Consider the following 12,576-nt stretch of genomic DNA (forward strand, 5'->3'; position numbering starts at 1 on the left):
CAAAGCAGCCAACTAAAGTAATGTATTTAATGTACGTTCAATCACAATGGCTGGTCTGAGAACTTATATCTGTGATGTTAAAATTATTTCGTACCCCCGTCGTCGTGTGGAGCTTCCTTTTCTGTTAAATGCAGGGCCATTTGGAACATTTGCAATAATGCAATAATTAAAGTGGTTAGCAGATATTTCCGTTTAGCTCATTTTTCTGTTAAACCAGCCCATTTAAAAATGTATCATTACAGCATCATGTCACTCCTCAAAATATAATTTAGCCAGGTGAATTTGTAGATATATCTGCACAGTATGTTCATTTGTCAGCTAATTACCCAGCCAGTTTAAGTGGAATGATTAACTGACAATAAATGAATGGTCAGTGGTGGGTCTTTTTCAAAACTGTATCACCAACTTCATCTGGACAGAAAACAAATTGTTTATCGTAACACAAACCCACCTTGGACAATGTGACAAGTAGTCCCTCAACACCCAACCATAAGTCATGAGAACCATAGACAAACATACTGTACAGATATATCTTCAAATGTACTGTTGTACACAATATTGTATCACATTTGATGAGCTACTGATATGTCCGTCCACAAGCAAGCTCGATCTGCTGTAATCTACAACTGGACTCTTGCGCTCGGATCACACGGGCACAGGTTATCCATGTACCGGAAGGCCTGAGGGATGCACTCTGTTGAACTGGAAAACAAAGAGACGTGGTCAGTGGTGGATCTTTTTCCATGCTAAAACACCATCTTTATCTGGACAAAAAACGCATTCTTTATTATAGCACAAAACCACCTTGGACAATGTGACATGTGGTCCCTCAACACCCAATCCTCACGCCTCATTGTTTGTTCTTGTTTCCCAAACCGCAGTCCGGATCTTCCTCTTCTGCCATGGTGGATGAGCACCTTTTCTGGTAAATACAGGGCCATTTTTCTTTCCCACAGGAAAATGGCACCTGCAGACCCAAGTGTTGTCACTGGGTTTCCGGTTCACCCATCTGAAGAAAAAAATAATACTAGCTAGCTAATAACTAAAATGGTAACATACTGTATATACAGTGAGGGGGAAAAAGTATTTGATCCCCTGCTGATTTTGTACGTTTGCCCACTGACAAAGAAATGATCTGTAACGATTGTCATAGCTGGAAGAAGGTGAGGACCAAGGTGCAGCGTGGTACGTGTTCGGCATTTTATTAAATATAACTGAACACTAGATAACAAAGTAACAAAAGGCACAACCGAAACAGCTCCGCCAGGTGCAGCACACACTAAACAGAAAATAACTACGCACCAATCATATTGGGAAAACAGGCTGCTTAAGTATGGTCCTCAATCAGAGACAACGACAGCTGTCCCTGATTGAGAACCATACCCGGCCAAAAACAAAGAGCCACTCCTTTGTTGCCTTGGCCGTGTGTTTTGGGTCATTGTCATGCTGGAATACCCATCCACGACCCATTTTCAATGCCCTGGCTGAGGGAAGGAGGTTCTCACCCAAGATTTGACGGTATATGGCCCCGTCCATCGTCCCTTTGATGCGGTAAAGTTGTCCTGTCCGATTAGCAGAGAAACACCCCCAAAGCATAATGTTTCCACCTCCATGTTTGACGGTGGGGATGGTGTTCTTGGGGTCATTTTGGTCTCATCTGACAACAACACTTTCACCCAGTTGTCCTCTGAATCATTCAAATGTTCATTGGCAAACTTCACACGGGCATGTATATGTGCTTTCTTGAGCAGGGGGACCTTGCGGGCACTGCAGGATTTCTGTCCTTCTTGGCGTAGTGTGTTACCAATTGTTTTCTTGGTGACTATGGTCCCAGCTGCCTTGAGATCATTGACAAGATCCTCCTGTGTAGTTCTGGGCTGATTCCTCACCGATCTCATGATCATTGCAACTCCCCAAGGTGAGATCTTGCATTGAGCCCCAGACGAGGGAGATTGACCGTTCTTTTGTGTTCCTTCCATTTGCGAATAATCGCACCAACTGTTGTCACCTTCTCACCAAGCTGCTTGGCAATGGTCTTGTAGCCCATTCCAGCCTTGTGTAGGTCTACAATCTTGTCCCTGACATCCTTGGAGAGCTCTTTGGTCTTGGCCATGGTGGAGAGTTTGGAATCTGATTGATTGATTGCTTCTGTGGACAGGTGTCTTTTATACAGGTAACAAGCTGAGATTAGGAGCACTCCCTTTAAGAGTGTGCTTCTAATCTCAGCTCATTACCTGTATAAAAGACACCTGGGAGCCAGAAATCTTTCTGATTGAGAGGGGGTCAAATACTTATTTCTCTCATTAAAATGCGTTTTTCTGGATTTTGTTGGTGTTATTCTGTCTCTCACTGTTCAAATAAACCTACCATTAAAGTTATAGACTGATAATTTCTTTGTCAGTGGGCAAACATACAAAATCAGTAGGGGATCAAATACTTTTTTCCCTCGCTGTATTAAAATAGTTTAATCCACAGACTTGACTATAGTCATGGTAAAATAGACTGGTCTTTGGTCTATCTGCACATCTAAAATCCTACTATGTGGACGAGACATTTCTGCTGGGATGGAGGAATTATCTGGAATGCTCAACTAGATGATCAGGACAGTCTAGGGTACTATTTCCCAGAAGAGGTGAAGTATTACTTCTGATTCTAATTCTCAAGAGGGAAGTTAAAACCCTCAGCTATGAGGTCACTGAGGAGAACCAACAATGATAGGGGGGTCGTCTGAAAGGGACTGATATGCAGGGATGGAACATAAGGATTTTGGGCACTGGCCAGCAGACCATGATTTCTACCAGCCCTGGTAACATTCAGTTTCTAAATCTGTGGGATGCAATGTTTGTAAAGTCAAAATTTCACTGCTGTGTCAGGTTAGTTTGGCACATTGTCTACTAGCCCAGTCTGAAAAGTACTTGCCTCGGGCAAGCTTAATTTCTATTCCTGCTGTCATGTACAGTGCTTAAGCAAAAACATTTTTTTATAAACTCCATGGTTCATTGGACAAAGCCTATGTGGAAATAAATTGTGCTTTTGTAGAGTTTTTGGGATAAACGCTGAAAATGAAGTCTGTGGGAAACACAGGCTTAGGAGATCTTTTTAGTTTTGTTCTATGAAATAATCTTCATCAGCTTTTTGTGAATTTTAAAGCATTTAGGGAGTGAACGTTTTTTATAATAAGGGTTACATGGAGAAAATCAGACCTCTCCAAAATGAAAATGTAAATGGATGGCCCTCCCTTCAAAAAAATATATTTGACCTAAACCCTCCCTGAACGCTTGAAAAAACAAACATGTGACCCTCCCTTATCCCCAAAATAATAATTAAAACAATTTAGTGGATAGCAGTTTACCCTCACTTCTTGGACAGACCAGAGCCTTAGATACACCGTTGTAGAAACTGTTCTTCATCCTGTAAGCATTACAAAAGCACGTGACAAATAAAAACACTGATTTGATTTGTTTGACCCACGCGAATGTGACCAAAGACATGACTGAAACAGAACCAACTTGCCACCAGACCATCCGGTGGCCAGATTATTAGGTACACCCATCTAGTACATCCAGAATAGCCTGAATTATTTGGGGTATGGACACTTTGCTCAATTGTTATCAAGGGACCTAACATGTGCCAGGAAAACATTCCCTAAACCAATACACCACTGCCACCAGTCTGTACCATTGACACCAGGAAGGATGGCGCCATGGACTCATGTACCAACGATCATACCATTCTCAAAATCGCTTAGGTCACTCGAATTGCCCATTCTAAATTTCAATCGAACAGTAACTGAATGCCTCAAAGCCTCTCTGCCTGCTTCATATAACCAGCCACAGCCGCGTACCTAATAAACTGTCCACTGAGTGTATACAAATTAATGTGATATTTGATGCTCCCTCACACTAGTTGATTCTACAATGTAGACCTACACACATGATTTAAGTTTGTGTGATTGTGTAATATGGTGGTTGGTGACATGTTTATTCGACATTATAAACAAACCTTACTGTTACTGTGCGACGTTCTGTCACAGATGCACCTCCCCTGACTTCACTCCTCAACTTTCTTCAACACAGTTGGTTGCTTTCGCCTTACCATTCAAACGTGAGGTTGGAATAATAACATGTTCAGCTACTTAAGATGTTGGCTCAAATCTAGGTTGTGCCTTTAGATTTAAAGGAAATGAACTAAGGAAGAATTGTTCACTTCTCTCATTGACTTCTCAAACCCCAGTCTGAGACTTCCTAAAATCGCCACTTGATACAGCTACTACCGGAAGTGACTTTTAGCAGCAGATTAGAAGAGCATTTTCGCAAACACTAACCCTTTTCCTAACCTTAACCTTATATCCTAACCTGCTATGTTAATTGACCAGGTGTCTGGTTAGACTGTAAACTCTCCTTCCAGACTCACATTAAGCATCTCCAATCAAAATTTAAATCTAGAATCGGCATCCTATTTCTCAACAAAGCATCCTTCACTCATGCTGCCAAACATACCCTCGTAAAACTGACTATCCTACCGAACCTTGACTTCGGCGATGTCATTTACAAAATAGCCTCCAACACTCTACTCAGCAAATTGGATGCAGTCTATCACAGTGCCATCCGTTTTGTCACCAAAGCCCCATATACTACCCACCACTGTGACCTGTATGTTCTCGTTGGCTGGCCCTTGCTACATATTCGTCGCCAAACCCACTGGCTCCAGGTCATCTATAAGTCTTTGCCAGGCAAAGCCCCACCTTGTCTCATCTCACTGGTCACCATAGCAGCAACCACTCGTAGCACGCGCTCCAGCAGGTATATTTCACTGGTCACCCCCAAAGCCAATTCCTACTTTGTCCGCCTTTCCTTCCAGGTCTCTGCTGCCAATGACTGGAACGAATTGCAAAAATCACTGAAGTTGGAGACTCATATCTCCCTCACTAACTTTAAGCGCCAGCTGTCAGAGCAGCTCACATATCACTGTACCTGTACATAGCCCATCTGTAAATAGCCCATCCAACTACCTCATCCCCATACTGTTATTTATTTTTTTGCTCCTTTGCACCACAGTATTTTTTAATTTTTTTTATTTATTTTACTTTTATTTAACCAGGCAAGTCAGTTAAGAACAAATTCTTATTTTCAATGACGGCCTAGGAACAGTGGGTTAACTGCCTGTTCAGGGGCAGAACGACAGATTTGTACCTTGTCAGCTCGGGGGTTTGAACTTGCAACCTTCCGGCTACTACGCTCTAACCACTAGGCTACCCTGCCGTATCTCTACTTGCACATTAATTTTCTGCACATCTATCACTCCAGTGTTTAATTGCTATATTGTAATTATTTTTGCCACTATGGCCTATTTATTGCCTTGCCTCCCTTATCTTAACTCATTTGCACACACTGTATATAGACTTTTTTTCTATTGTGTTATTGACTGTATGTTTGTTTATTCCATGTGTAACTCTGTGTTGTTGTTTGTGTTGGACTGCTTTGCTTTATCTTGGCCAGGTCGCAGTTGTAAATGAGAACTTGTTCTCAACTAGCCTACCTGTTTAAATAAAGGTGAAATAAATAAATAAATAAAAAAACATGCATAATCTATATGAGCAGAATTGCTGTCTTATTGCAATTTGGAACGAAATCCTTAATTATTTGTCTGGAAGCTGTGTTGTGACATTGTCCCTACATTTCCCACCATTTGACTGACAGCTAGCAAGAGGCACATCATGCACACACAGCAGAGCAATGATGTGGTGCACATACAGTGGCTTGCGAAAGTACCCCCTTGTCATTTTTCCTATTTTGTTGCCTTACAACCTGGAATTAAAATGGATGTTTGGGGGGGTTGTATCATTTGATTAACACAACATGCCAACCACTCTGAAGATGCAAAATATGTGTTATTGTGAAAGAAACAAGAAATAAGACCAAAAAAAACAGAAAACTTGAGCGTGCATAAGGGGGTATGTCTCTATAAGCTTGGCAATTCTAGCCACTGGGATTTTTGCCCATTCTTCAAGGCAAAACTGCTCCAGCTCCTTCAAGTTGGATGGGTTCCGCTGGTGTACAGCAATCTTTAAGTCACACCACAGATTCTCAAAAGGATTGAGGTCTAGGCTTTGACTAGGCCATTCCAAGACATTTAAATGTTTCCCCTTAAACCACTCAAGTGTTGCTTTAGCAGTATGCTTAGGGTCATTGTCCTGCTGGAAGATGAACCTCCATCCCAGTCTCAAATCTCTGGAAGACTGAAACAGGTTTCCCTCAAGAATTTCCCTGTATTTAGCGTCATCCATCATTCCTTCAATTCTGACCAGTTTCCCAGTCCCTGCCAATGAAAAACATCCCCACAGCATGATGCTGCCACCACCATGCTTCACTGTGGATGGTATTCTCGGGGGGATGAGAGGTGCTGGGTTTGCGCCCGACATAGTGTCTTCCTTGTTGGCCAAAAAGCTCAATTTTAGTCTCATCTGACCTCCTGGACTCTGATCTGGTTTTGACCTTTTGCCTGTCCACGACCATTCTCTTGACTACTCCTTTTGGACGAATAAACATTCTATGACGCCAACCATCTTCCTCCTGTGGCTGCATCTGGGTCTCGCCTTGTGTCATGATACTTCCATATGTTTGGGGAGTCTCCTACATGCCTTTTGGCGAACACCAAACATGTTTGCTTATTTTTTTCTGGCCACACTTCCGTAAAGCACAGCTCTGTGTAGTGTATGGCTTAAAGTGGTCCTATGGACAGATACTCTGATCTTTGCAGCTCCACAGGGAAATCCATGCTATCATGGCTCTGTATCGTAATGTACGTTGCCTTGAATTTATTCTGGACCTCGGGACTGTAAAAAGAGCCCTGGTGGCTTGTCTCATAGGGTAAGTGTATGTGTCAGTGCTGTGTGTAAGTTGACTATGCAAACAATTTGGAATTTCCAACACATTACTGTTTCTTATTAAAAAAAACAAGAAGCGATGTAGTCAGTCTTTCCTCAACTGTTAGCCAAGAGGGACTGGCATGCATAGTATTGATATTAGCCCCCTGATTATAATGAAGAGAAAAACAGGCTGGTCTGTTCTAGACCAGCTGCAGCTTAACTAGGTCCTTCTTTGACCATATGACTGGACTATAATCAAGATCAGATCAAACTAGGGCCTGCAGCATTGTATTTAGTCAAACACAATTTTTTCCAACAGTTTTCTAGGAGCTGGCCTGAGGCCAAACACTTTCCTTTAAGTTCAGATTAAAGATATGACAGATAGAAAGCTACTGAGGATGTTAGCTGACTCTATCTACAATAACTCGGCAATGCCAGAAGGTTTGTCATTATTCATAGATAATAATAATTTCCCCACCTCTTCACACCCTAATTTTACGAAATTCAAACTTCATGTATTTCTTTCATTATAAGTTGTTTGATGCATGAAGATGATGGCTCACTGTTCGTGGTTGGCATTTCCTTCCTAAGTTTGCCCACTTTGCCAATGAAGTAATCATTAAAATAATATAATGACAATATCAAATGCTCGGCCTGAACATCGCTTGTGGTACAGTTTCATATCAGTGAGAAATAATTTTCAAAAACAAAATGTTTAATTGATACAAATCTTACAGTGTTAGGGTTCCCACACGGGCCTATATTTCCATGCTACAGCGCTTGTTAATGGAAAACAGATGGAAGACGGACTACCTGTGGTAATTAACTATCTGCGTTTCCCGAACACTTGTGTAAACGAAGACAAACACCCCAAACATGTTGTCGCTGAAAAATACTGTGCACAGCAGAGGAGGTTGGTGTGAGGAGCTATATGAGGACATGCTAATTGTAAAGACTGGAATGGAATTAATAGAACGGTATCAAACATATGTGTGACTACGTTCCATTTAGTCCATTCCAGCCATTACAATGAGCGAATCCTGCTATAGCGCCTCCCACCAGCCTCCTCTGGTGTATTGAGAATTGATTCATGTTTAGATGGAGTATTTGGCTGTTTTGGCTTCCAGAGCCTATTCGCCTTTAAACAGAACATGTAAGGTCCTTGGACTATAAGGAGTAACGTTAGGGCCTCTAGTCCATTATTGGGCTAGATGAAATGTAATGATTTCTGTTTGACAATGTAGTGATCTCTGTTTGAAGGGGCTGTTTGTTTATGTCTGTTGCCATGGTAATCACATTCCCTAAGGCTGCCTGCTAGCAAGGAATCTCTTGGTCGTGCTCCGCTGCTCAGATGTTGCATGCATCGTGCATCAACCAATGGTTGCGTGCCACGTTATCGACTGTCATCGACTGACAAAAGTTTGGGGTCACTTAGAAATGTCCTTGTTTATGAAAGAAAAGCATTTTTTTTGTACATTAAAATAACATCAAATTTATCAGAAATACAGTGTAGACATTGTTAATGTTGTAAATTACTATTATAGCCAGAAATGGCAGATTTTTTATGGAATATCTACATAGGTGTACGGAGGCCCATTGTCAGCAACCATCATTCCTGTGTTAGCTAATCCAAGTTCATCATTTTAAAAGGCTAATTGATCATTAGAAAACCATTTTGCAATTGTTAGCACAGCTGAAAACTGTTGTCCTGATTAAAGAAGCAATAAAACTGGACTTCTTCAGACTAGTTGAGAATCTGGAGCATCAGCATGTGTGGGTTCGATTACAGGCTCAAAATGGCCAGAAACAAAGACCTTTCTTCTGAAACTCATCATTCTATTCTTGTTCTGCAAAATGAAGGCTATTCTAGGTGAGAAATTGCCAAGAAACTGAAGATCTCGTACAACACTATGTACCACTCCCTTCACAGAACAGTGCAAACTGGCTCTAATCAGAATAGAAAGAGGAGTGGGAGGCCCCAGTGCACAACTGAGCAAGAGGACAATTACATTAGTGTCTAGTTTGAGAAACAGACGCCTCATAAGTCCTCAACCTGCAGTGCCATTAAATAGTACCCACAAAACACCAGTCTCAATGTCAGCGCGCGACTCCGGGATGCTGGCCTCCAGAATAGAACTTCAGAATGTGCAATAATGTGCAATAACTTTGAACGTTGTAGTGTTGTACGAGAAGACTGCAGCCCAGGTAAGGAACAAATAGCAAGCAAACTAATTGGAGCAACATCAGTTACATTTCCTTGAGCAACTGCAATTGTGGCTGATTTAATTTAATTTATCCTCCTACAGATGGGTAATAGCTCTTTCAAACATGCCTGGGAGAGGGAGTGAGGAATAACCATTGACACTTCATTGTTGAAATTCAACACCCACAAATACACCACTACGATAATTGATGCTCCCGGCCATCGCGATTTCATCAAGAACATGATCACTGGGTCATCACAGGTAAGCTGTCCATGGTAGCCTATCTGCCTGTGGGGGTTTGCAGTTTAGGCCAGGGATGGGGAAACTCCAGTCCTCGGGAGCTGGTGTGGTTTCACACTTTTTCCCATCTCTAGCAAACATAGCTGGTTAAAGTAATTGCATTCTAAACTAGAGATGTTGATTATTGGAGTCGGGTGTGTTGGCTGGGGCAAAAGTAACACCAATCTGTCCCCATAGGACTAGTCTATCACTAGTTTAGGCCAATGCGAATGATTGGTCTTGGTGGTAACCTAATCTTGTGCCTTTGTTCACCATTCATTTCAGGCTGATGTTGCCCTTCTGGTGGTGTCTGCTGCCAGAGGGGAGTTCGAGGCCGGTTTGGCCAGACCAGGGAGCATGCCTGACTCGCCTACACGCTCGTTGTCAAACAAAACACTTTGACGAAGTGATCCAAAGCGTGAGCATTTTCCTCAAGAATCAGCTATGATCCCACTGCTGTGTAATTCGTTCCAATCTCGGCTGGACCAGGGTCAAGCATATTCTCCCATCTCAGAAAGTGAGAGAATTTTGATTTAATTTATAAAGATGTCTGCTGTGTACATGTCACTGTTCAAAGGTTCCAGTGTGGAAGATCAAGACTGGGATTCAGAAGCCTAGCATGATCCTGTCGTTCTCCCCTGCAAAGCTTACTGCAGAGGTCAAGTCCATTTAGATGCACCACCAGGGCCTGGAGCTGGCTGGGCTTGGTCACAACGTGGGCTTCAACATCAAGAACATAGCTGTGAAGAACTTCCGCTGCGAAGATGTGGCTGAGAACTTTGTACTGTGCTCATTTAGTTCTGTATTACTTCCCACAGCTCATAATCTGAACCATCCTGTCAAAATCAAGACGGGCTACTCTCCTGTGCTGGACTGCCACATCACCCACATGACCTGCCACTTTGCAGAGCTGAAGGAGAAGCTTGACCGTCGCACAGGAATGACGCTAGAGGACTTTCCCCAGACCCTGGAGTCTGGAGATGCTGCCACTGTCAAGATGATCCCCAACAGAACCCCCTGGGAGCTTTTTCACATACCCTCCTTGAGGTACACTACACTTCTCACCATCTTTTCAGGGTACTGGCAGTGAGCTTAGAAATTATAGCTGTTACTGCATAACATTTTCTAGATCAATGTTTTACTAGCACATGGCTTTCCTTCCTACATGTCTGGTCTTTTAACAAATGGCTGCTTGTACACCAGGTGCTCCCCATCTAGACTAGATTATGATTTTTCAACACTGATACAGATATCGATTATTGGAGGACCAAAAACGGATTAATCGGCCGATTTTTAAAAAAAAAATTTAAAAAAAAAAATGGATTTGTAATAAGGACAATTACAACAATACTGAATGACACTTATTTTAACTTAATATAATACATCAATAAAATCAATTTAGCCTCAAATAAACAATGAAACATATTCAATTTTAATTTTAAATAATGCAAAAACAGTGTTGGAGAAGAAAGTAAAAGTGCAATATGTGCCATGTAAGAAAGCTAACGTTTAAGTTACTTGCACAGAACATGAAAGCTGGTGGTTCCTTTTAACATGAGTCTTCAATATTCCCAGGTAAGAAGTTTTAGGTTGTAGTTATTATAGCAATTATAGGACTATTTCTCTCTATACGATTTGTACTTCATATACCTTTGACTATTGGATGTTTTTATAGGCACTTTAGTATTGCCAGTGTAACAGTATAGCTTCCATCCCTCTCCTCGCCGCTACCTGGGCTCGAACCAGGAACACATCGACAACAGCCACCCTCGAAGCAGCGTTACCCATCGCTCCACAAAAGCTGCGGCCCTTGCAGAGCAAGGGGAACAACTACTTCAAGTCTCAGAGCAAGTGATGTTTGAAACGCTATTAGCGTGCACCCTGCTAACTAGCTAGCCATTTCACATCGGTTACACCAGCCTAATCTCGGGAATTGATAGGCTTGAAGTCATAAACAGCGCAATGCTTGAAGCATTGCAAAGAGCTGCTGGTAAAACGCACAAAAGTGCTGTTTGAATGAATGCTTACGAGCCTGCAGCTGCCTACCATTGCTCAGTCAGACTGCTCTATCAAATATCAAATCATAGACTTAATTATAACATAATAACACACAGAAATAAGAGCCTTAGGTCATTCATTTGGTCGAATCCGGAAACTATAATTTCGAAAACAAAATGTTTATTCTTTCAGGGAAATACGGAACCGTTTCATATTTTATCTAACGGGTGGCATCCCTAAGTCTAAATATTGCTGTTACATTGCACAACCTTCAATGTTATGTCATAATTACGTAAAATTCTGGCAAATTAGTTGCATATACCCTGACTCTGTGTGCAATGAACGCAAGAGACGTGACACAATTTCACCTGGTTAATATTGCCTGCTAGCCTTTCTCTTAGCTAAATATGCAGGTTTAAAAATATATACTTCTGTGTATTGATTTTAAGAAAGGCATTGATGTTTATGGTTAGGTACACGTTGGAGCAACGACAGTCCTTTTTTGTGAATGCAACGCAGGACACGCTAGATAAACTAGTAATGTCATCAACTATGTGTAGTTATAACTAGTGATTATGATTGATTGATTGTTTTTTTATAAGATAAGTTTAATGCTAGCTAGCAACTTACCTTGGCTTCTTACTGCATTCGCGTAACAGGCAGGCTCCTCGTGAGGTAGGTGGATAGAGCGTTGGACTAGTTAAGATTGAATCCCAGAGCTGACAAGGTGAAAATCTGTCGTTCTGCCCCTGAACAAGGCAGTTAATCCACCGTTCCTAGGCCGTCATTGAAAATAAGAATGTGTTCTTAACTGACTTGCCTAGTTAAATAAAGTTGTAAAAAAAAAAAAAAATCTGCACCGATTTTAATTGTTATGAAAACTTGAAATCGGACCTAATTAATCGGCCATTCCGATTAATCGGTCGGCCTCTGATCTAGACTATGGCTGACTTCGGTTTTTACAATACATGACAATACTGTGTTCCTTCCTTCAGGTCGGTTTGCAGCAAGGTGCTTGAAGCAGATGTTTGCTGTGGGGGTCATCAAGTCAGTGGATCAGGATCAAAGAAGCACGCACAGAAAGGCCATGTCTCAAAATGAATGAATTTTAGTTCACCAGTTCTGTTATGAAAAGAGCTTGAAGCATCAAGTTGACTGTGTGTGTGTGGGTGTTGCAACACAAGGCACTGTTTTTGAATGTGAAGTTGCTTTTACATTTGACTCCTC

At 41.7% G+C, this 12,576-nt stretch overlaps 1 protein-coding gene across 1 annotated transcript; it reads left to right on the top strand.

Moving 5' to 3' along the window:
* Positions 1-9,939: 9,939 nt before the first annotated feature.
* On the top strand, positions 9,940-10,517 carry LOC110535645 (elongation factor 1-alpha, oocyte form-like). The gene has a single exon (XM_090189977.1). It carries the CDS (start codon positions 10,025-10,027, stop codon positions 10,439-10,441), a length of 417 nt encoding a protein of 138 aa, XP_090046103.1. The 5' UTR covers positions 9,940-10,024; the 3' UTR covers positions 10,442-10,517.
* The last annotated feature ends 2,059 nt before the right edge of the window (positions 10,518-12,576 follow it).

This window comes from Oncorhynchus mykiss, chromosome 11, assembly GCF_057628025.1.
Source record: "Oncorhynchus mykiss isolate SJ-2025 chromosome 11, ASM5762802v1, whole genome shotgun sequence".
Taxonomy (NCBI): Eukaryota; Metazoa; Chordata; class Actinopteri; order Salmoniformes; family Salmonidae; genus Oncorhynchus; species Oncorhynchus mykiss.

Bases quoted from the DNA above. Each gene is read 5' to 3' on its own strand.
- LOC110535645 (XM_090189977.1), top strand. From the start codon at position 10,025: ATGCACCACCAGGGCCTGGAGCTGGCTGGGCTTGGTCACAACGTGGGC.